Genomic DNA, 24,651 nt, shown 5'->3' with positions numbered 1-24,651 from the left:
TCAAATTTATCAGATGAATAATATTAAATAAATCTACATATTAGTAATAAGTGTTTACTCAGTTCTACTGACAAATTAAATTTCAGAAAATCAAATTAAATGGATGAATACCACAAATATCTCTGAGGAAAAAAAAAAACAGGTTGCAAAAGAGCAAATAGAGTATAACTTTATTTACATAAATTCCAAATTTAACTATATATTGTTTAGGATTATATACATATACATATGTAGTAGAACTATTAAGAAAAACAAAAGGCAATGGGAGGATAAATATAAAAGATAGTGTTTACATTTTGGAAAGAAGCAAGAAATGGGACTAAAGAGAGAGAGACAAGAGGAGCTTTAACTATATTCTGTTCTGTTTTTTAAGCTGAATGTAGTACACAGAAGTTCATTTTATTGTTCTACAAACTATAGCTATGATTTCTCTTTTATATATGTAATTTATAGTATTTTAAAAAAACAGTGAAATTATGGAAGGCATCAGCAATCCTGTATCAACAACATTACCAAGAGCTCAGATCCCTCCAGAATAAATATTTGGATCACCCAACTGGTTAAGAATCCTAAGCAGATAAGTGTTAACTAAAGGTGAGGAGGATGAGGGACTTCCCAGGCAGTCCAGGAATTAAGATTTCCCCTTCCAGTGCAATCCCTGGTCAGGGAGCTAAGAAGGATGTAGCAAAGGAAATCATGAATACTATCTCTAGTCTCATGATTCTCTGAAGAAATACCCTCATTTCCTCTCTTGTGATGTCATGTATATCTTGGATATTGTCTATCACTGCATCTTCCCCACCCCCTTTATCTCATTGACTTATATGAGGTAATAATAATTATCTTTATATCAAAATATTGAGTTGAGAAAGTAGTAGAACTAGGAAAAGAATGGACATCATCCAGACATCTTGACTAGGAACAAGATACAATAGATAAAGAGACTTTGGGTAACCTCCTTCTGAAGAAGAGGATGCGTATGTTTTCAGAGGTATAAGAAACATTAGCATTGATTCTGGCAGAAACAAAAGATATGCTGCTCTTGGACCATTAAAAGATGTGTGACAATTATTCGTCAAATGTCTGCTTTCCAGCATCTGAATGCATTTTCTGTATGAATGAATACAGTTCCCACCACAGGAAGCTGGGGAAGAAGTAGACGCCATACCACCAGCCACAGAAAGTGAAAAACGCCGATGTTCACTTCATCAGCCCTATTGTAGCTAAGCCATCACAACGTGACCTTTGCTTGGTCCTCTGCCAGCGAACATGATGAAAGTTTAAAAACTCATTCATGGTTCTTGGCTCATTATCTCTTTCTCCAATCTCTTCCACTCTTGTAAATTTCCATGTAAAGATATTTTTGGTTTCCTGTGGGAACCCTTTTAGAAGTAGACATGCCAAAGCCATTTCAAGTACTGTATTGGAAACATTCAACATAAATATCTGTACTATAGGGAATATTAACAAAGGCAAAAAAAAAAGTCAATTAAGAATACAGCTAAAATAACTAGGCACTTTTGTGGTTAATGATAACTTGTTAAATAAGGATATTAAGGAAGTTAAAAGAAAATTGTGCCTCTCTTCTGCACTTCCTTCCTTCAGTCTTCTTTATGTATCTTTTTCTATCATTATTAAATCAAAGTACAATAAATAAACAAATTTGCCCTCCAAATGCCCTTTCAAGAGCAAAAAGACACTGTATGGTCATCATCAATTAAATTCTGTTAACTCAATAGGAAATGTTTCCCTTTGCACTAACACAATATATTTACTCACAGTCCCTCTTAACTGTGCCTATAGATCATATCTATAAGACCATGTCTCAGTCATCAATTTATTCCTCCATAAAATGGGAATAATAACAATCCCTACTTCATATGGTTTCTGTGAAGATTAAAATAGATAATTTTTATATAGTATCTAGAACTCTACTAGGGCTTCCAGGTGACTCAGTGGTAAAGAATTCATCTGCCAATTCAGGAGACTTAGGTTTGGTCTCTGGGTTGGGAAGATCCCCTACAGAAGGAAAAGCCAACCCACTCCAGTATCCTTGCCTGGGAAATCCCATGGACAGTGGAGCCTGGTAGGCCAAGGTCCATGGGGTCCCAAAAAAGTTGGACATGACTTTGCAATTAAACAGCAAGAAGAACACTACCAAACACACAGTAAAGAAAAATACACACATGTTCACACTCACAGTGAGTTCTGGTTTGGTGCATCTTCCAACATTTTTTTTATGTTGGCTCAATGTTCAAAGTTACTACCTCAAATATGTCTGATTGTCAGTGTTACCAAAAAACAATCCATTCCCCCATCTCAGTGAAGGGCAATTACCATCTATGCAGTTGCCTGAGCCAGAAACCCAAGAAGCATCCAACTCATCTTTCCTCCTTACTCCACATCCAACCAGTCACAGTCCTGTCTCTCAACTCTGATCCTTCTACCATCTCCACAGCCTCGCCCATCATGAGTACCACATTCATCCCCATTAAGTGGTCTCCTGACCTCCAGCCTTGCTGGGGCAGCAAAAGTGATCATAACAATTCCCCGCTGACACCCTATCAACAACTTCCAAATTGGTTTTAGGAGAAAGTCAAAACTCCTTTTAAAAACCGTTATGACTTGGTCTCTCTCTACTTGCTAAGTCTCTTTGGCTCATACATCTTTCCAACCCTTCCATCCCATGCTTCAGCCAAGCAGAACGTGTGTAAGTTTTCCAAATGTGCCATAATCTCTCATCTGCAGACATTCACATATGCTGTTCCCACTGCCGAGAATACTCTTCCTCCCTCTGTTTGCCTAGCTGACATCTACCCATCTCTTTTAGGTCTCAAATGTCATTTCTTCCTGGAAGCTCTGAGGATTCCCAATGGTAGCTACCGCTCCAGCACCCTGTCCCTTCCACCCTCTCCCATCCAGCAGATGCCATTACAAGTGCTTGCTTGCCAATCTCTCTTCTCCACTACACAAGCTTCGTGAAGCCTGTGGCCTTGTCTGACTTCTTTGCTGTTGTAAGTCCAATTAGCATGATGCCTGGCACATAAATCAATGGTCAGAACTTTTTTGATGAAAAAATATATGATGTTAATTTTTTTACTATCAAAAAGTGAGAGCTGGGACTTCCTGGTGGTCCAGTGGTTAAGACTCTGTGCTTCCATTCCCAGGGGGCAGGGGTTCAAGCCCTGGTCAGGGAACTGATACCCTACATGCCATTTGGTGAGGTCAAAAATAAATAAATAAAAGCCAATTCCAAGTTAAAAAAAAAAAGTGAGAGCCATAACTTTGTGATTAGTGTCATTCCACTGAGCTCCAAACCCTCCCACATGCAAGGAGGACTAAAATAACAGCAGAGACACAGAGCAACTCATTGCCAGACTCCTCTTCTCCAGACTCCGCAAACAAAGCCTTCTTCTATCAACATAATCCTTTAGGATCGTTTAGATGGAGTAGAAAGACTGCCATTATGATTTTATAATTCTGTCTATATACTCAGAGTAACCCATGGGGCCTGGAACACAAGCTAAACTGACATGGGTACAGATAACAATCTAGACATATAACCAAGACCGCCTTTCTAGGATAAATTCATTTATAATAAGCATTGGACATATTCTCTTGATACCAAATTTGATGCACACAACTCCGCTAACTTGATACCATAAACTAGAGAAAAAGAAATTCCTAATCAGGGAACTATAATATGAATATGGTTCTATACAAGCAAGTGAATTAGGAAAGCGGAGGAGAGGAAGAAAGTTTAGGAATAAATAAGAGTCAATATGTAAAAATGCTGAAAAACCCCAGTGGCAAATCACATTGCCCGTACTTCATTATAAACATATCTACGTATGCATGTTTAGATAATAGGCAAGAAGAGCAGACAATGTTAATATTATTGATAAAATAATTGAAATAGGATTAACACAAGGGAATAGCAACCTGATTAGAAGTACCAGCTAGAGGAAAGTTAATTCAATCCAATTTCCATATACTATTTGACTAATTTAAATATTAGCCAATTGACAGTTCATGAAAAATCAGCTACATTTGCAAAAGCCATACAAAAAAAAATCTCTATGCTATGGTAAATATATATATCTATAATTTTTAATTTGATACTGAAAATCATTTTTTAGAAAATCATTTGTGGGAGATCCCATGCAAGCTAACACAAAACTCATAGTACTGGAAATTGAGTTCTCTGTTCAGTTCTAGAAAAACAATCTGTGACTATGGCATTTTATCAATCAGCATATAATTTACAAAACACAACTTGCGTAACATTCGATGACTCCTTTTATAAATATTGCTCAAAGTTGGCTGCCTGGTTACATTACATTTTATAATTTGAAATAGCAAAAATAGGCATGGAGGTTCATAAATCTTTGAAACTCAAAAATACTGCCAGAAAGGGAGGAAAAAAACACAAAGCATCAAGGACTGACTGCCGCTAGAAATTTCCTAGAGAGAAAGGTCCCACGTTAAACATTAGACATTGCAAATATACTGCGTCCATTTAGTTTTCACTCTCCCACAGGCCCTCACCATCGGCTTTGGCCCCAGCTAACAGGTGGACTGAAATCAACCTTCTTTCAACAAACCAAACATCCAAACTATGTAATCATGGGATGACATCTGAGCTGGATCTGGCTGGCTGCTTTGGAGTCTTTCACAATAATAAATAGGAGTTTTCATTGTTGACCAAGCTAGATACGCCTTTATTCTTCATGCTGTAATCAACCAAATGCAAACAAATAGCGCTAACCTTAAAAAAACTGCCTTATATCCTCCATCCATCCATTTTCAAGTACAGTGAAATATATTTTATTTTGTACATAAAGATAAGACTATTAGCATACCTGCGGGACACAGACCTTTCTAGTTGATCTCCAATATGGTGACAAGATGTAAGCTGAATCTCACATATATTCTGACCTATGCTTTAACCAATGCCAGACTTGAGGTGGCAGCTGGATACTGGGGGGACAATCTAGGGCCGAGGACCTAATGGGATTGAGAGGGGACCGTGGGGTCCGAGTCCGAGTCCCCGGCTTCATCAGCACAGTGTGCTCACCATGTTGCTCCCCCAGGAACAGTCCAAGGATTTATCACTGCTCTGTGCTACTCTGGGTGTTTGAAACAAAGTTTCCACAAGTTAGGCATTTAAAATTAAACCCAGGACTTCCTTGGTGACACAGTGGATAAGAACCCGCCTGTCAATGCAGCGGACATGGGCCTGACCCTTGCTCCAGGAAGATTCCACAAGCCTCAGAGCAACTAAGTCCACACATCACAACTACTGAGCCTGTGCTCTGGAGCCCGGGAGCTGCAACTTCCGAGCTCGCACGCTGCAACTACTGAAGTCCGTGCGCCCAGAGCCTGTGCTCAACAAGAGAAGCCACTGCGATGACAAGCCTGTGCACCGCCAGGAGAGGCTAGCCTCCACTCCCCTAAACTAGAGAAAGCTTGCCCAGCAACGAAACCTAGCACAGCCAAAAATAAATTAATTTCAAAAAAAGAAGATTAAACACACACGCACATACAAATCTGTTCTAAATTAAAGAGAAATATAATTTAAACTGACAAGTTTCTACATCCTAATCAAAAATGGAGACATCACCACAGGTGACCTCATAAGCTTAGTTTCTTATTACCGATTCCTCTGAGTTGCATTTCCTGTATTCCTTTAACACATCATCCTCGCGGGTTTTCTTTTCTGGATGTACCGTGTGTGGAAGAAAATGGAAACATCTCTGTGGATGGTTGTTATATCAGGATACTAGGCTAACTCTAGTTATAAATACAAAATCCACACTCCAAAAACAAGAATCTTCTCCAAACCCTCTATTCTCGTGGTGTGGCTTCAGATTTTCTTGCTTTTTAAAAATTCTGACTGAAAGTGCCAGCAAATCACAGCACCACCTGCTTATTGACCCTGAAGAACTCTCTGGAACTTGAGAGATCATGACAGAAAGTGACAATTCAAATTGCCTCCATGAGGGAGTGTGACAACCTGGGCTTCCCAAGAAGACTCTGACAGCCACCTGCCCCACCAAACCTTAGGTGAGAGGGCAACCTCAGTTGACCCCTGTCATCTTGGTATACAACCGAAATGTGCCAGCCAAAGGAATGAATGGGTTTATACTTTAAAATAGATGAAAAAGAGATAAGACACCTTCTTTCAATAAATGCCTGGTAATCTTTACCAATTCTTTAAAATCTTTCTTTCAATCTGACTGAAATTCTTCAAACTTCACACCACAGCTTAATTTTGTTTCCCCTTTTATGGTACCCAGCTGTGATGGAAAAGATCTAGTCACCACATTCTTTATAAGCATTGAAGCTAATTATTAATTAGGTCTACATAAATAGCTGTCTTTCTTCGGATTAACAACCGCTGGTATTACTTTTCCACCCTTCTATACTTTTTCAAAACTCTTTTCAGTCTCTTCCAATGACAATTACCTTGTTGTCATTTTTGATTGGCACATACTCAGTGTCTTAATGTGGCTAGAATCCAGCCCACTGCCTGGCATTCAGCAGGCTCTTGATAAATATTCTCAATGCTTTCGCATACTTGAGCAGCATTCAGTAAGTGGTTCAGCACAATTTGTCTTCCTTGGCCATACTTGCTATCTGGTTACATTTTCTTATTATTCCTATCACATAGAAAAATCATACTTCCATCATGAATTGTCCCTTTGACTCGAGAAAATGCAATAAGCTCATTACAATTACCCTAAAATGTGAACCTAAGTATTGATTTTCTAGTAGGTGCATAGTATCCATCAATGAAAAGTTTGGTATACCTTGGCAGAACTTCAAATTATAATACATATGCCTAAAAATTCTTCATCTGTGTTTCTAAATCTCATGCATCATAAGAACAAGATGTTCTTCTCTGTTCCACAGGGGATGCTGTTGGTGTTGCCAAAAGGACTTTATCTTGGGGCAAATAAAATGTCTTATTGAGAGTATTTCAATACTTCGATTAAGTGACTCTTTTAAATATTCACTGTTACCTAGCAATTTAACTATTTTATTAGATACTTTTCATATTTTTTCTTAAAAGGCTGATAATCATTTTATAAATGGTTTCTTATTAAATGTCTGTCTTTGCTTAGAACAGCTTATTACTATAAATAAAAAATATAAACATGCTCTAATTTGTATGTCTTCCAATTTCATAGACATTCTAAATCATACCTAAATGCCAAGCAGAGAATGCAAGATATATGGAACAATCCCACAGCACATGTTTAATGGAAAAATTAAGACCCCAGCCTCTAACTTTTAGTCAGAGCTGATTAGGGTTACTAATGGATATTTTTCATTAGATCAATATTTTCTAGGTTGACACAAACACTCCTCTGTTTCTTCCTCTTATTCCCCATGCCCCCTCCCCCCACACACAGTTCAATACCAAGAAAAGAGATAAGACAGGAAAGTGTGAAAGAAAAATGAAATATGTCAGTTGTTCTTTAACAGAAAATTCTGTCTTCCTAGAGCCTTGGCAAGGTCATAGTCACCTTGGAATCGCCATGACTACTGATGTGAACTAGCTGTCCTTAAAAGAATCCTTCTTACTCTGCACTTACATTAGAGAGATGGGGGAAGATGTAAAATAAAAGACTGGAAAAGGGTTTCAATTATTGTTGGAAGAACTCACAAAAGTGGGTTTCATTTTCTTTGATGTTTTGATAAATTAGTAAACTTGATTAACATAATCTGGAAATCTTTCCCCAAGTTAAAGAAAGAAACATTTAGGAGTTTAACTATTTCGTAGTCCCCTCTTTGAACCCAGAATTCCAAAGCTAAAGATTAGTGAGTTAAACCACAGAGTCCCAAGCTTTCCCACAGTAAGGTTAATAATTACACCTGATTTGATGTCTAGAAACCCATTCCCAACCCAAAGCCTTTAAGTAGCAAACCTCACAGTATGTTTTATTGGAGATGATGCCTAATGATTAAACTGAAATGTGAAGTTTTAATAATGATATTCAAAATCTTAAAGACATTCACTGGAGTGATGGACCCGAAGTACAACACATGCTCCCACAAACTTTTCAGACCAGGGCAAGTTCTGAGGTTTCAAAACCTCACTTCCTTTGTTTCCTCCTCTCCAAGGTTCTTCTGCAGCACTCCCCCCCAACAAAGAAGAAACAAAGTTATCCAAATTCTCCATTGATGAAAATCTAAAATGAGAGAAGGGTATTCAAGAGGATCCAGTGGGATGCTTATTTGAAGAGGAGACATTCATTAGTGTCTTTGGATCTTAATCTGAAGATTTCTGCTTAAGACAGCAGGTCTCCCAACTGCAGGATGGGTCACTTTGAAGATGGTGAGACCTGACCAGCTCTCTCTGCTTAGCTGTCACTGCACCTGTGACTGGCTCTCCACTAGCAGGTGAGGATGAGCAGGCAAATGAAGAAGAAAACCAGAGCTCTGATTTTTCTTCAAAAACTGTTTAGCCCTTAAAATGTGGGGTTATGAGCTAAAGAAATCCACAAGTTCTGCAGCAAAGATCAGTGCTGGTAGAGTTAAAAGTAAAGGCATGACAAGCAAGGTCGGCTAAAGAGCAGTCAACTCCATGAGGACAGGGGCCATGTTATTTGGTTCTCGGGTGACAAGCACGTAGTCACCTGGCACATAGCAGGCACACAATAAGCCCTTGTTAAGTGAATAGCATTCATTCAATACAATTTCAAAGTATGCTGCTGCTGCTGCTGCTGCTGCTGCTGCTAAGTCGCTTCAGTCATGTCCGACGCTGTGCGACCCCATAGACAGCAGCCCACCAGGCTCCCCCGTGGGAGAATCTTGCTTGGGATTCTCCAGGCAAGAGTACTGGAGTGGGTTGCCATTTCCTTCTCCAATGCATGAAAGTGAAAAGTGAAAGTGAAAAGTGAAAGTGAAGTCGCTCAGTCGTGTCCGACTCTTAGCGACCCCATGGACCGCAGCCTACTTGGCTCCTCCATCCATGGGAATTTCCAGGCAAGAGTACTGGAGTGGGGTGCCATTGCCTTCTCTGCAAAGTGTACTAGAGACAATAAATGTACACCAGAGACATTAAAGGAGAAGGAAATGGCAACCCACTCCAGTATTTTTGCCTGGAGAATTCCACAGATAGAGGAGCCTGGCAGGCTACAATTACGACTGAGCACACACGCAGCAGATTCTAAGAGACAATAAATACACAAAGGTTTAATTACAACCAATTTTATCCCTGAAATGATAGATAGTAGCCATGAAGACTTATAAGTTATTTGAGACATCCCACTCATACATGAAACAGAATCACCAGGCACACGAGGAAAACAGATATCTCCCTTAACTATGATAAGGAATGTTCAAAGCTATAGAGAATTAAAACTACTACCAGCCTATTAGAGACGCCTGGTGGCTCAGACAGCAAAGAATCTGTCTACAGTGTGGGAAACCTGAGTTTGATCCCTGTGTCAGGAAGATCTCTTGGAGAAGAAAATGGCAACCCACTCCAGTATTCTTGCCTGGAGAATTCCATGGACACAGGAGCCTGGTGGGCTGTAGTCCATGGGGTCGCAAACAGTTGGACATGACAGAGCGACTCACACACGCACCAGCCTCTTAACGCTAGGTATTATACAGAATGAGCAGACCTCCCAGAGACTACAATCTAACCAGCAGCTCTGATGCATGTGTTAAAGCCTCATCAGGTGAAGACTATCAGAAACAGGAACAAATCTGTAGTCAGACAAAATCAGATTTGTTGATTTTGTGCAGTGAGGGATGGCACTTGGAGAAGTCACAAAATGATGCTGAGAAAGAGGAGAAGGGAATCATCTTTCCTAAGGTTTGGGTTCTCACTGGAGGATTCAAAGGTGAGTCTAGAGGAAGCAGATTCACTTCTGGGCTGAGGGCAGTTTGGAGGTGAAGTTACAAGTGGGAATTAACTAGGGGCTGTTATGAGGTGAGGGAGGTTTAGCAATTAAAGATGCCGGGTAGGGAATTCCCTGGCAATCCAGCCGTTAGGATTTGGTGCTTTCACTGCTGTGGCCCAGGGTTCAATGCCTGGTCAGGGAACTAAGATCCTGCAAGCTCTGTGGCCTGGCCAAAAAATAAAAGATGTCCAGTAAAATACAGGAGTAGTACAGCAAGTCTAGAGTGTCATCCACCAGAATGCAGTAATCACAGGAAGGGAGGCCCTTAGGGCATCTTACAGTGACAACATGACTGGGAGAAGCAGTGTTCTCTGTTAACTGTGGGCTTCCCTGGTAGCTCAGCTGGTAAAGAATCTGCCTGCAAGATCCTCTGGTGAAGGGATAGGCTACTCACTCCAGTACTCTTGGGCTTCCTTAGTGGCTCAGATGGTAAAGAATCCACCTGCAATGCAGGAGACCTGGGTTTGATCCCCAGGTTGGGAAGATCCCCTGGAGGAGGGCATGGCAACCCACTCCAGTATTCTTGCCTGGAGAATCCCATGGACAGAGGAGCCTGAAGGGTGATAGTGCAGGCAGCTGACCTGCTGTGTGTGTGTCCTCCGAGCCTGACTCATGGCAAGGCTGCCTTTGTTGCTTTTCTATCCAGTTGATTTTCACTATTTTTACTAGAGACAGGCTTTGATCCCTATACAGATATAAATATTAAATTATCTTCCTTAATCAAGGAGGAGAAAGGGACATTCTCAAAACCTTAAGCTAAGAGAAGTGGGCGAAAAATGAAAGATATTTGAAACCATTTCAAAACTGGCTAACCCATAAACCTATGGATTATGGATTATGTAAACCCATCCACCCTTTTTCAGTCCTCCAAACATTCTTCCAGCCCAGCACATGTGCCCTCAATGATAATGGTTGATTTACTTCCCTGTCTCATCCTCTAGACTCCAAACTCCTAAAAGTATTCATTTTATACCTGGTGAATCACAGCTCCTAGCACATCCTAAGTGCTCTGCACACTGTCTGCTTGTCTTCTCTGTAGAGAATGTGTTTCAGGGCCTCTTACAGTGAAACAGATTTTGGACCCTAAATAACTATTGAAGAATGTCATAATATAAAGGATTCACTACCTGGAGGCAACAGGGTGGAGCCAGCTGGCAGCATCTACAACCCCAAGTCAAAGAATGAAGCTTTCCTTTGATGAGTTCACAGATGACTTTGTTGCCACCTGATAGTTGAAAGCATTGGAAATAAATAGCTCAACACAAACAGGGTTGGACCCCTGAATCGCTTAGTACGCAGTACTGGGAATGTTCATATATCTGTCTTTTCAGCAAAATTGTAAATTTCTTGGAGGTAAGAGGTTAGGCTTCAGCAATACATGAACTGTGAACTTCTAGATGTTCAAGCTGGTTTTAGAAAAGGCAGAGAAATCAGAGATCAAATTGCCAACATCCGCTGAATCATCGAAAAAGCAAGAGAGTTCCAGAAAAACACCTATTTCTGCTTTATTGACTATGCCAAAGCCTTTGACTATGTGGATCACAATAAACTATGGAAAATTCTGAAAGAGATGGGAATACCAGACCACCTGACCTGCCTCTTGAGAAACCTGTATGCAGCTCAGGGAGCAACAGTTAGAACTGGACATGGAACAACAGACTGGTTCCAAACAGGAAAAGGAGTATGTAAAGGCTGTTTATTGTCACCCTGCTTATTTAACTTATATGCAGAGTACATCATGGGAAACGTTGGGCTGGAGGAAGCACAAGCTGGAATCAAGATTTCCAGGAGAAATATCAATAACCTCAGATATGCAGATGACACCACCCTTATGGCAGAAAGTGAAGAACTAAAGAGCCTCCTGATGAAAGTAAAAGAGGACAGTGAAAAAGTTGGCTTAAAGCTCAACATTCAGAAAACGAAGATCACAGCATCTGGTCCCACCACTTCATGGGAAGTAGATGTGGAAACAGTGGAAACAGTGGCTGACTTTATTTTTCTGGGCTCCAAAATCACTGTAGATGGCGATTTCAGCCATGAAATTAAAAGATGCTTACTCCTTGGAAGGAAAGTTATGACCAACCTAGATAGCATATTCAAAAGCAGAGACATTACTTTGCCAAAAAAGGTCCATCTAGTCAAGGCTATGCTTTTTCCAGTATTCATGTACGGATGTGAGAGTTGGACTACAAAGAAAGCTGAGCGCCGAAGAATTGATGCTTTTGAACTGTGGTGTTGGAGAAGACTCTTGAGAGTCCCTTGGACTGCAAGGAGATTCAACCAGTCCATCCTAAAGGAGATCAGTCCTGAGTGTTCATTGGAAGGACTGATGTTGAAGCTGAAACTCCAATACTTTGGCCACCTGATGTGAAGAGTTGACTCATTTGAAAAGACCCTGAGGCTGGGAAAGATTGAGGGCAGGAGGAGAAGGGGACAACAGAGGATGAGATGGTTGGATGGCATCACCAACTCGATGGACATGGGTTGGGGTGAACTCTGGGAGATGGTGATGGACAGGGAGGCCTGGCGTTCTGTGGTTCATGGGGTCACACAGAGTTGGACATGACTGAGCGACTCAACTGAACTGAACTGAAGAGGTTATTTATGTCCTGTTAATCTTGCTTCCCTGCCCTCTGCCTACCATGCTGCACAGTATGGGAGTGTGATCACATGAAAGCTAAGTGGATAAAGTAGAAAAACAAGAACGTCCTTCAGTTAAGGCAAAAGGCTAAAAGGACAATGCAGGCTGGTAAGGAAGAGGAAAGGTGTCCACATGCAGACCAGAGGCTCCCAGTGCAGGGGGTCGGAGGGCTCCGCAGACTGCTTGCTTCCATGACAGAGGCAAGGGGGAAGCTGGAACAAGGACGCACAGAATGAAATCTAAAACCAGGCAGAGAGTGGAGGTGAAAGGAAGCAAAGAGAGGACTGAGAGGACATAAATAAAGAGATGAACACCAAGGTCAGAAGATGAGAACAGTCTTCATTAAAACTGATACAGGGAAAGTGGGAAGAAAGATGAAAATACAGATCAACACAATGACAGGGGAATAGAGGCAGGAGTCCAAGGAGAGCCTAGAAGATCTCTTGAGTTGGCTGTTAGTAAAAGCAAGAGCTGTGTGTAGAGAGGAAAGGAAAGGACTGTTGCTGTTGCCGCCAAGTCGCTTCAGTCATGTCCGACTCTGTTCGACCCCATGGACTGTAGCCCACCAGGCTCCCCCATCCCTGGGATTCTCCAGGCAAGAACATTGGAGTGGGTTGCCATTTCCTTCTCCAATGCAGGAAAGTGAAAAGTGAAAGTGAAGCCGCTCAGTCGTGTCTGACTTTTCGTGATCCCATGGACTGCAGCCTACCAGGCTCCTCCATCCATGGGATTTTCCAGGCAAGAGTAGTGGAGTGGGGTGCCGTCACCTTCTCCAAAGAAAAGGGCATTGGCTCAGAACCCACAGCACTGCCCAACTTTGGAGCAGGTGCAAACCACCAGCCACCTTTTGGTTTTTTCTTTTTCCCATCTCCTTTTCTTCTCCATCTATCCTCCTGCTTTCTCTCCTTTCCTCCTGCTACAAAAAGTGTTGGCCAAATAAGACCACATGCTTCTTTCAGGTTAGTGGAATATGCATTCGAGTTCTGCCTTTTTCTGTCTCAGTAACATGGGTATAGAGAAGGACTAGATGTCCTTCTAGTGTCTTTTCAACAATGAGCCTCATGGAATAGAAAAGTAATGGCAGAAACCACAACAGACCCTAGGACGTCAAGGTGGCATGCCTCATTTCGTGACTTGCAGTCAGCAAGTGGATACCATCGTGTCTAAATTATTGACCATCTAACGAACAACCAAATCATATTATGGACTCTGGTTTTCTGGGAGGAGGGGAGGAATGCTACTGACTCCAAGCACCCATTGGCTGGGTTTCCTTCCACGTGTGAAAATCTAGCCACCACAGCTGGGACCCAGGGCCACACATTCTACAAAACTGTGAAGGTCCTTCTACTATAACATGTTGTTATTGTTCTTATAGTTGTTGTTTAGTCACCAAGTTGAGTCTGACTCTTTTGCAACCTCATAGACTGTAGCCCACTGGGCTCCTCCTTACATGGGATTCTCCAGGCAAGAATACTGGAGTGGGTTGCCATTTCCTCCTCCAAGGGATCTTCCTGACCCAGGGATCGAACCTGGGTCTCCTGTATCAGCAGGTTGATTCTTTACCAATGAACCACCTGGAAAGCCCAATTATAACATGCACTGAGAAGAATTAGAATTAATACATTTTAAGCAGTTAGAAAAATGGAATCATTTACCTTAATGCGGTGACTTTTATCATGCAGCCTCAACACCAAAAACTTAAACAATATGAAATATGTCAGATTTGAGGGAAATGCCCCCAATTTTGATGAGTAAATAGTTTTACTCACTCTTCATATTTAAACATCTTTGAATAAACATTGTTTGTGCTACTACTGCACTGAAATTTCTTCCCTGAAACAACTCTAAACTCTCCAATTCCATGTATTCATGTTCCCATTTCTAAGTTGTCTCTGAGTCCCTCTCTGTGATTGAAAATGTGTTAACTTACTCCAAAGAATGGTGGTTATCAACAGTTTTTTACTAGGTGTGCTTTTTTTTCCAGTAGACACAAATGTTGAAAGGAAATCACCACCTTAGATGGAGAAAATAGAATCTATATTTGTGAAAGGCCAGATTCTGTCAAGTTCGTTCTCAGACTTTGAACATAGATCATCCCCTAACTCACAAACTTGTTGAACTCTATAAGTTTGATGGTAAATCACCTGTAGAAAAAAAGGGAGGTGTTTATGCTCAGTAAGAACTTCACAGACAAAAGTGAGGTTCTCAGTGCAGCCCACGAAAGCTTTTCTGACCTATGCTCCACCTAAAACAGCAGCAATAAGACTATAGAACCAACAGTGAAAGTGAGATCTCTATTGGGAAAGGCATTCAGCTTCCCCATTTTGGATGCCAAGAACCCAAAACTCTCCCTTTCTGACAATGAAAGCAGGGGTTCCTTTGCTCAAAGCAGGCTTGGAGTGTGGTCGTGGTGTGGACATTGGGGAGGAGGGTCTCTGTGAAGACCAAGACTGGAAATGCATAGAACTTCCCTGGTGATCCAGTGCTTAAGACTCCAAGCTTCCACTGCAGGGTCATGGGTTTGATCCTTTGTGGGAAACTAAGATCTGGCTTACCAAGCAAAGGTGAGGCAAAAAAAGAGTAGAAATGCACAGTGAGGGAAGTGAAAACACTGTTCAGACTGGGAAAAAAGATTGTGCAGATCGCTCAGTCATGTCCAGCTCTTTGCGACCCCATGGAATTCTCCAGGCCAGACTGCTGGAATGGGTAGCCTTTCCCATCTCCAGGGGATCTTCCCAACCCAGGGATAAAACCCAGGTCTCTCACATTGCAGGCGGATTCTTTATCAGCTGAGCCACAAGGGAAGCAAGATTGGTGGGGGGGTTGGGGGAGAGCGGGCCAGGGAGGACAAAAGAGAAAGGGGGACTTGGGTAGGTAAAGGAAAGTGCTGAAGGTCACAAACAGTTTCTTACCTCTTCCTCCCATCTCCTTTGCATCCTCAAAATGTCTCTTTTTTGGCTCCCCTTTGCAAGACTGTGTGGGGAAGGATGGAGACGTGAAAGGCTCCAGCATATCCCACAAAGTTAGAGGAAATAAGAAGGCGCAGGTATCACCAGTAAGAAGTAAAGTGGGAGAGATGCGGTGTTCCAGAACAGAGAGAGATGCTAACATCTAGTTGGAGATGAGAGGTCGGTTTGTCACATGTAACATGTGTATTCATAAATCAAAACCTTGTCTGTGTAGCTTGGGCACCGGCCCAAAGAGAAATCAATAGTTACTGCTCCAAAGTGGAAGAACAATTAGCAAATAATTAATTAACTATAGAGTCCTTGTGAATGCTTCTTCTGTTAAGGTTAATATTTTTTTAAGTATATTCCCCAATTTTTTTGCACACCTCTTGAAATTTTCCAGGCATAATGTCTTCATCAAAGGCACTAGAATCCAGAATAAATATACATTCCTACTTTTTTTAGGAACTCACACATTTTAAATTCTATTGCAGAAAGTCGGCTTTAGTCACCAACCTCAAGCAAGGTGACTTACTTCAACCAGTCGTGTGGCCTTCAAACAAAATTATATCCGGAACTAATTTCCTAATGTCTTTTTTTACTACTTGCTACAGATTCTAACCATCAGTCATTCTCTCCCTGTAACATAAGTACTGCCTGAAATTTTTCTATTTTTGTCTATTTTAAGCTATAAATCTTATCACGTTCATGTTCAACTTTTCACATATTGTGTCAGCTTCTCACACATTGGATTAACTTATTTCACACGTTGAAAATCAAAAGTACAAATAATATTAATTATTTAAACAATGTCTGGGATTACCACCTCTTCTCGCAAATTATTTAAATAATGAATTTAACCTCACGTTATTAAAAATACTGCACAATTAAAATATTTTCCTATGTGTTTTTTTTCTAGAGAGACCTATATGATCCTGTTGGCATAAACACAGTATAAGAGGAAATGGAGAGAGCTGAGGATATTCCCGGGGGCGCCACACTACGAAAGAAGAAGAACTCCTTTCACTGTTGGCCATTTCTTCACTGGCGGAACACACCAGGAGCAATCGACAATGTGGGGGTCAAAATGGGAGAAGGGAAGTCTGGTCTGGTGAACAGAGTCCAAGTCTGGGTTTAACTATCTTTTTCCTTCTCACTGGGACAGTTAAAGCTGTTGCCTTAACTTTGCTTTTAATCTATTTTTTCATCCATGAGCTAAGAATACGTCCAGTAGAATACCCACCAGGGATGATTCCACTAGGGGTCCCAGATGCTACGTGGAATATAGTGTTAGGAACATCTATTTGTCAAGGCTCATTGCCAGTCTTCATGCCAGTTTTTGGTGACCACCGCTCAAGTGAACTTGAATGCCAGTTAAAATGGAGGTGTTTTCCTGATATTACAGGAAGTCTTAACACGCTCCCCTGAAAGCTTCCGGGTCAGTCAGGGTGATCCTGGTCATTTCAGACACTGAGCTGTCGGGAGTCGTTTAGCATGAGGGTGGGGGGTGTAGTTTTGGCAAAGACTGGTATCACGGTTACTAAGAGTCTCTTCCCACTTGACAGGGAAAATTCCTACAAATTCCAACCAGAGAATATACAGCTAGAAAATGGGAGAATAAGAGCATGTTGTATCTTGTCCTATATGCCTGAGGACGACTACTCGGCCTGTTTGTTTCCACTAATGGTCCAAAGGAAGAGTTATCTTTGCCTTAAAACATGTAACGTCCTATTCATATACATTAGACAGTTCATCTCTTACGATCAGGATGCCATCCAAATCTCTAAGACAGCAGCGTCAGAAACAGAAAGCGGTGCTGTTACTATTATTTGCGTTACCTCTGTCCTCACGGCTTCCATTGGTCTTTTCTTGATTTCTCCTATGTCCAAGTAACTGGGGGGAATAAAAAGAATAAGGGTTCTTTTTATTACTTTTGAATCAGCTGTGTAAATTTCTTTTTTTAATTATTAAAAAGTAAAGCAAGCCATAGGACATGCTTAAGCCAAAAGCAAAAAAGTCAATAGCTACTAATCTAAAGCCATGAGAGTCACAGGAATGGCTTTCAGAGCTGACACATGTCTACTCTAAACCTGAATGAAATTGAAGCCTTAGAGATACATAGTTCTATCGTGGAACATTGTCCCCCACAATGGCTAGCTACTTACTGCATATACATTATTTCTCATTTTTATATCCATTTCGATACAAAGAGCAGTTTGTGTATAAAGCTCCTTAATGGTTCTATGAATCACAGACTTTAGGCCAAAGAGAGTCGTACAGATGCCATGCATTAGAGTAACAACTGTGAAAGGCTGAGAAAGCTTTTTCCCTAGGAGAGCACTTTAATGATCCAGAAATGCTCAGCCATGTGGGATGGTTTAGGCTCTGGTTCAGCTAAGAGACAGATGAGTGAACTAGTTAACCTCTGGAGACCCCTATTATTCCATAACTATTTGCTATATACATTAACTACTGATCATTCTTTAGCTATAGTGTAAGCACAACCTAAAAGCTTTATACCTTTGTCAATTTCCAAGCTATATATCCATCACTGTGATCTGGTCCCATTGTGCTTCATACACAGAAGGTGATAAATAAATGTTTTAATATTAAAAATAAATATAAATCTAGCATTTAATTTACAACCATAGAAAGATACACTCTCTACCTCAACTACCATAATTGCTGAGATGCCCCCAAAAAAGCTTATATCAGAATTAATTTTGGCTACATCTTATTTTGTTGTTTTTTGGATAGAATGCTTCAGTCAATCATGCCTCTAGAAATCATCATCTATTTCCCTTAAATAAACTGTTATTACTTGCATAAAACAGTGCAAATTCTCCCTCTGTTTAGCAGATAATGGGTCTTTTGGAAATCTTCAGGGACTGGTTTCTGACAAAATAACAACACATTCTAACTGTCATGTGCAGGAAAGTCATCTCAGATCCACCAGATTAATGCAGTAGGATCAACTTCTCAAAATGCATAAGGAAAACTTTGGGGAAAGTAATAATCTCTAGATGTCTCTTCTATAAAATAAACAGTTTGATAGCTACCTGAAGTTTAATCATGGTTTCAAAAATTTTAGAAGAAATATGAGTAAAAGATATTCAAGAAGAAAGTTGATCACTTTCATTTGAAAAATATTTTCCAGCATTGCTATCTCCCCCAGCATCATTCAGGGTCTTCCTGACATGAATTACCCTCAATATGTTCGGATTTTCCTTTGTTCTGCCAGTTTCCTAATTTGTTATATAAACTGAAAACTGCTAGTTGTATATTCAGCAAATATATTCAGCATTTAAATCTTCTTGGCTCCTATCATTATAACCATAGATACTACCACTTTAACACAAATAAATAAATTATTCATCTGTCAGCATGGAAAACAAACCATGGCCACTGTTATAACACACTCGGGGTTTTTGTGTGTGAGTGAAAAGCAAAAACAGCCGTGTAAATCTCTTATTATATATGTGTGTGTGTGTGTGTGTGTGTGTAAAGAATGATTTGAAGTGCACTTTCTATTTGATTTGGAACTGTACTTGTTTTTATCTTTTGAGTTGGTAATGCTAAATAAACAAAAGAGAATATGAATTATTATTAAAGTGAGCCTGGAATTTTGAGCTGTTAATAGATTCTGAAGCAGGTTTCCATCCTCATGAAATTGCTTCATATGAAAGTTTTAACTTTAAAAATTAATGAAGTATATGATGAAAGAGACTGGACACCGAGATGCTTTGCATTCACAGAACACTTTGGTGCTTACAAAACACCTTCACATCCACAGCACTTACTTTCTACAATAACCCTGTGAGGTAGGAATGGTTATGTTCCTTTTCTGTGTTAGGAAACTGATAATTCACAAGGATTCTCAACTGAACTGCACAACGATACTGAGCTAATAAACTGCTCAATCTCAAGTCTCCTGATTCTCAGTTTTAAGTTCTAAGTTTCTTTGAAGCATAGTTTCATTTAGCGCTTTTCTAAGAAAGTTAGACAAAGCATACTAAAGGAGGTTTCAGAGAAGGGAAATTAAAGCCAAATACATCCCTCACCTCCCGTAAAAAGAATATCTGCATAACAAAAAGCGGAATACTTAGAACTCAACCTAAACAAATACATAAGGAAGTATATTACACAAATTTAGTGATATTTAGGGAAATAGTTCTATACAGTTAAAACCAGAATTCACAAGCACAGATTTTATGGTAAAGATTTTTTGGCCATCCTGAGGCCCAAGGTGAATTTTAATTAAAATACATTAAAAACTATGGGGGGTTAACTACAGAGTTATCATACAATCCAGCAATTCCACTCCTAGGTATATACCCAAGAGAAATGAAAACTTGCCGGGAGCCGGCATATTGCATATTGAGTGCATATTGCATATTGAGTGCAGCACTTTCCACAGCATCATCTTTCAGGATCTGGAATAGCTCAACTGGAATTCTATCACTGCCGGTAGCCAGTGTGAGGAACTCCGCCCATGACAAAGGTCATGAGGAAGGAGGCTCGGCATACGCAAAGGCGGGATCGAGCTTCAGGAGTCCCCCTGGAAATTCTCGAGCATATACCCCCAAAACCAGAGTCTGCCTACTTTCTGCTTTGTGCTTTCACCTACACCTCTGACTTTACGGGGGGCTGTCCCCCACTACCTCTCTGAAAAAAGAGTTAGCTTACAGCTCCAGTTAATAATTTCTGGGTGTGACAGTGTTTAACCTACAAACTCCTTTGGAAATCCTCTAGCCTGCCTGAATAGGTTTTTCCGGCCACATGTGATTGTTCAGAGCCTCCCAACTCTGAGAGGCAGGAGATGTTCTAAACTGTCTAAATACAGATTCCTTTGAGCAGTTAAAAGATTGATTAGAAATTGTATTGGTGAAGGAATTTTCACTTGTTGGGCCAATGTTTGCTGCTAAGTCTCCATATCCCTTACCTGCTGTGTCCCTGGCAGTGTATTGATTAATATAATTGGTGTAAGTAGTAGCTTTAATGTTTGTAACCTGGGACCCTTGAGTTAATTCTTTTTCTTGTTATAGCCCACCACACCTTTGCTCTGTAGGAATGCAACTTTATCTAATGCTTTTGGAGGGTGGCTCCTGACCAATCACCTTTAGAGAAAAATAAGTTTTCTGAAGAAAAGGTCTTAAAATGTTAACAGGCCTCCGGGCCAGAAGATGATGCAAATCACCTAAGCTTTTGCATATGATAAGTTTGCAGGAAGAAAGCCTGGTTTGCTGCAAGACTCTACCCCTTCCCCCATTATCCTCTATTCATAACTTAAGGTATAAAAACTACTTTGAAAAATAAAGTGCGGGCCTTGTTCACCGAAACTTGGTCTCCCCATGTCGTTCTTTCTCTTACCTTCTGGCTGAATTATTCAGCCTCTTTTCTCCACTGAATTTCCTCACTGAGCTATCCTTATTTCAGCCTCTTTTCTTCACTGAATTTTACTGAGCTATCCTCATTCTATTACTCTTTATATCCTTAATTAACATTTAATTAAGCAATTGTCTCCTGATCTTCGCCTACGCCGTCTCTCCTTCGAATACCCTGGATCAGCCGGGGCTGGTCCCCGGCAAAAACTTATGCATAATTGTTCATAGCAGGGTTATTCATAATAGCCAAAAGTGAAACAACCAAATATCCATCAACGGATTAAAGGATAACAAAATGTGCTATAGCTATATTACAGAATATTATTCAGTCATGAAAGAAGGAAGTACTGATACATACTACAACATGATGGGCCTTTAAACATGATACTAAGTGAAGGGAGACAGAAACACACAAAGTCACATATGACTACTTTTACAGGCAGACCTTGTGTCATTGCACTTAACCAATATTGTGGTTTTCTACAAATTGAATCAGGTTTGTGGCCACCCTGAATACAGAAAGCCTATCAGTGCCGTTTTTCCAACAGCATTTGCTCAATTCAGGTCTCTGTGTCACATTCTGGTCATTTTCACAATATTACACACTTCTTATATTAGTGTATTTGTTATGGTGATCTGTGGTTAGCGATCTTTGATGTTACTATTATGACCTGCTAAAAGCTCAGATAATGGTTAGCATTTTTTAGCAATAAAATATTTTTTAAATGAGGCATGTACTTTTTTTAGACGTAATGCACACATAACAGACTGCAGTATAGTTTAAACACAACTTTTATATATACTCGTAAACCAAAAAACTCCTGTGACTGCTGCTGCTGCTGCTGCTGCTAAGTCACTTCAGACGTGTCTGACTCCGTGCGACCCCATAGACAGCAGCCTACCAGGCTCCGCCATCCCTGGGATTCTCCAGGCAAGAACACTGGAGTGGGTTCCCATTTCCTTCTCCTGTGACTGGCTGTATTGCAATACTGACTTTACTGCAGTGGTCTGAAATAGAACATGCAATATCTCCAAGGTTTGTCTGTATATAAAATATCCAGGATAGATAAATCCATAGAGACAGAAAAACTAATAACTACTGGCCAGTGGTTACCAGAGGAAGGGGAGATGGGGAAATTGGGAAGGTACAGGATTTCTTCTGGGAGTGATGGAAATGTTCTAACATTAGTTTGTGGTGATGGTTGCAAAACTCTATGAATATACTAAAACCACCGTGGTTTATGTTATGTGAAATCTACCTCAGTACAACTGTAAAAAAAAAAAAAAAACCATGGAATATTAAATTCTACATGTCCCACAGTACCCACCCCCACGAGGAATAATTTTTCTCAACCCCCATATAATTTTACTTTTCTAACTGCACTCACCCCTTTGTACTTTGCATTAAAATTACTGGTGTGCACATAGCCTATCTCCTGTTAGATTGTGACCTCCCAAAGAACAAGTTGTGTCTTATCTCTGTTCCCTTCACAGACCAAAGGCACAGTCTGCCAATGCACTGAACACCCACAGTAAGTGAGCTCCCAGCCAGGAACTGGGGACAAGCATCACTAACGACCCCTGTCCTTCAAGATTTAACCATCAAGCATCCGGTGACCGGCTTGCAGACAAATACAGTAAGCCAGTAAACTTTTCCAAGCATAGAGGCAATCCCCTTAATGTACAGGTGGTGGGAGGAGGGGCCGCACAAAGTGGGGCGTGGTCAGTTCTACTCGGAATGGAAGTCTAAAGAATTTCAACAGTGAGGAGAACGTGCAGAGAGCACTTTCTCCACTGGTGACATTTCAGTATCCAGTTTTTCCGAGTCATTTTTAAGAACATTATTTCGACTAAATTGATAGATTTCCACACTGTAAATCAACTATACTCCAATCAAAATTAAAAATAAAATGATAGGTCCCAAGAAAAAAGTGGAAAGAGAAAAAGAACATGAAATGCGAAATATCTAACATGACGTATGTACTACTCTTTCCAAATAGCTAGTCATTGAATACTTTTTTTTTTTAAAGATTCTCATCCATCATCACACCTTTAAAGTCTGTTCCTACTGCTCCCTAAGTGAGCTTTCTTCTCCAACCACGGTTTCAACCTCTAATGCAACCGCAGCGGGAGCTTTGAGGGCCATCAACTCGCACAGCCACAGCCCCTGAGCCCACCGAGGTGGGGGTTACTCCTCTCCACCTTAGCAACCCCTGAAACGATGGGCGGTGGGGACAGACGGACTCACTTGAGTTTCTTGAAGGATTCCTGGCCCCCGGCCACGTAGTTGCCCCCGCTCTGGATCTGGTCTAGCCTCCAGATGCGGTGCCCGGTCCGCGGGGTGTAGATGTTCCGAACCGCTCCGAAGGGCGCCTGGACGCCGCCCGTCACCTCCTTGAGGAAGACGTCGAAGCTGGACACCTTCTTCTCGTGGAAGACGACACGGCGGCCCGTGAAGAAGGGGTCCCCGTTGCGGTACACCAGCACGCTCTTCACGACCGGCTGCGACAGGTGCCCGGACCTGGCACTGGTGCGACTCATCTTCCCCTCGGGACTCCCGCGCGGCTCGCTTCTCCGGGGGGAGGCACCGCGGCTGCCCCAGCGGCCTCACAGCACACGCGCGGCGCGGGGTCGCGTCCTGAAACGAACGCGAAACAGACAAGCCCGCGCGGGTCACCGCAAAGCAACCGCGCGCGCCCGGCGTCCACCCGGCGGAGACCCTGCCGGGGCAGGACTCACCCGGCACGTTCAAGTAGTTCACCCGAGTCTGCACCACCAATCAGCGCTCGCCGTGCGCGCACACACCTGTTTCTCTCGCTACCGGCGGAATCAAGGTGTAACCACCTCTGCACCGGAGCTGCGCCAGGGGCGGGAAACAGGCAGACTGCGTGCGCCTGGGTGGGAGAGAGGTGGGAACACATACACATGCACGAACTATATAATCGTAAATATGCTGAAACTTCTTTCCTGGCTCCCACTTCTCAATCTCCTGTTTGTTCCCGAAATCAAGTAATTAGGGTTTGCGCTGAAACTGCCCAGCTTTTTCCTCGCTGGGAGATATATGCCTAAAGTGCACTGAGATAGAGGAGAGTCGAGCGTCCGAGACCCCTCGCCCCTGCCCCATCCGCAGCCAAGACCTGCGCCGCCCCCAGCGAAGCTCCCGTGGGCATCCTTTGAACACAGCGAACAGGAGCGCGCAATCAAGTCCCAAGGTGAAGGCGTGGGGGCGGGGGGAGGGGTGGTCCCTGGGAGGCTCCCGCGGACGGGGTACCTACCGACACAGGAGGGCGGGGTGGTGGTGGGGGTGGGGGTGGGGCACGGCGCTGCGGCTCGGCTGGCACCGCGGTGAACTCGCCGGGGGCCGCGCGTCGCTCCTGCTGTTCCTCCCGCAGCCGTTGTCTCTGCGGGCCTCCCTCATCCCAGGGGGAACGGAGTTGTTATTTCCCGCCGTTTCCATAGTAACTGCAGCCCCGCGCAGGGAGCGGAGTCGGCGAAGTAGGCCTGGCGCGCTCGCGGATCCCTTGGGCTTTGCCCTCGGCGTCCGGCAGCGACTGGAGAAAGTGAGTCTTTTAGAGGGAAGAAGGGGAAGTATCAAGCAGTCACTCTATAAACGGACGCCTGCTGGGTGCCTGCGCTGTGCTAGAAGTTGAGGGATACAGCGGTGTAGAGAAAAACCTAGCATTTTTGAGTCCCTACCATGTGTGTGTGTAGTTCTATAGCAAGAAAAGGAGCCTACTGTTTGTGTAGGTTGGATCCGT

At 42.0% G+C, this 24,651-nt stretch overlaps 1 protein-coding gene across 2 annotated transcripts in view; it reads right to left on the bottom strand.

Moving 5' to 3' along the window:
• DCDC2 (doublecortin domain containing 2) overlaps positions 1–24,079 on the bottom strand; it is a 143,041-nt gene extending 118,962 nt beyond the window's left edge. The window contains exons 1-2 of one of the 2 annotated variants that reach the window (XM_086370039.1): positions 23,142–24,079; positions 17,348–17,402 (exon numbers count right to left, since the gene is read on the bottom strand). In XM_086370039.1, coding sequence (XP_086226165.1) covers positions 17,348–17,402; positions 23,142–23,434 — 348 coding nt within the window. In that variant the 5' untranslated portion in view covers positions 23,435–24,079. The remainder of the gene's footprint in view (positions 1–17,347; positions 17,403–23,141) is intronic. The other variant, XM_086370041.1, reaches the window with a different exon arrangement.
• Between the last annotated feature and the right edge of the window lie 572 nt (positions 24,080–24,651).

Source organism: Bos grunniens, chromosome 23, assembly GCF_055505025.1.
Source record: "Bos grunniens cultivar Pamir isolate PY7600 chromosome 23, Bosgru_T2T1.0, whole genome shotgun sequence".
NCBI lineage: Eukaryota > Metazoa > Chordata > Mammalia > Artiodactyla > Bovidae > Bos > Bos grunniens.
Note: the sequence above shows the minus strand (reverse complement) of the source record. Positions and strands in the feature narration are given on the sequence as shown.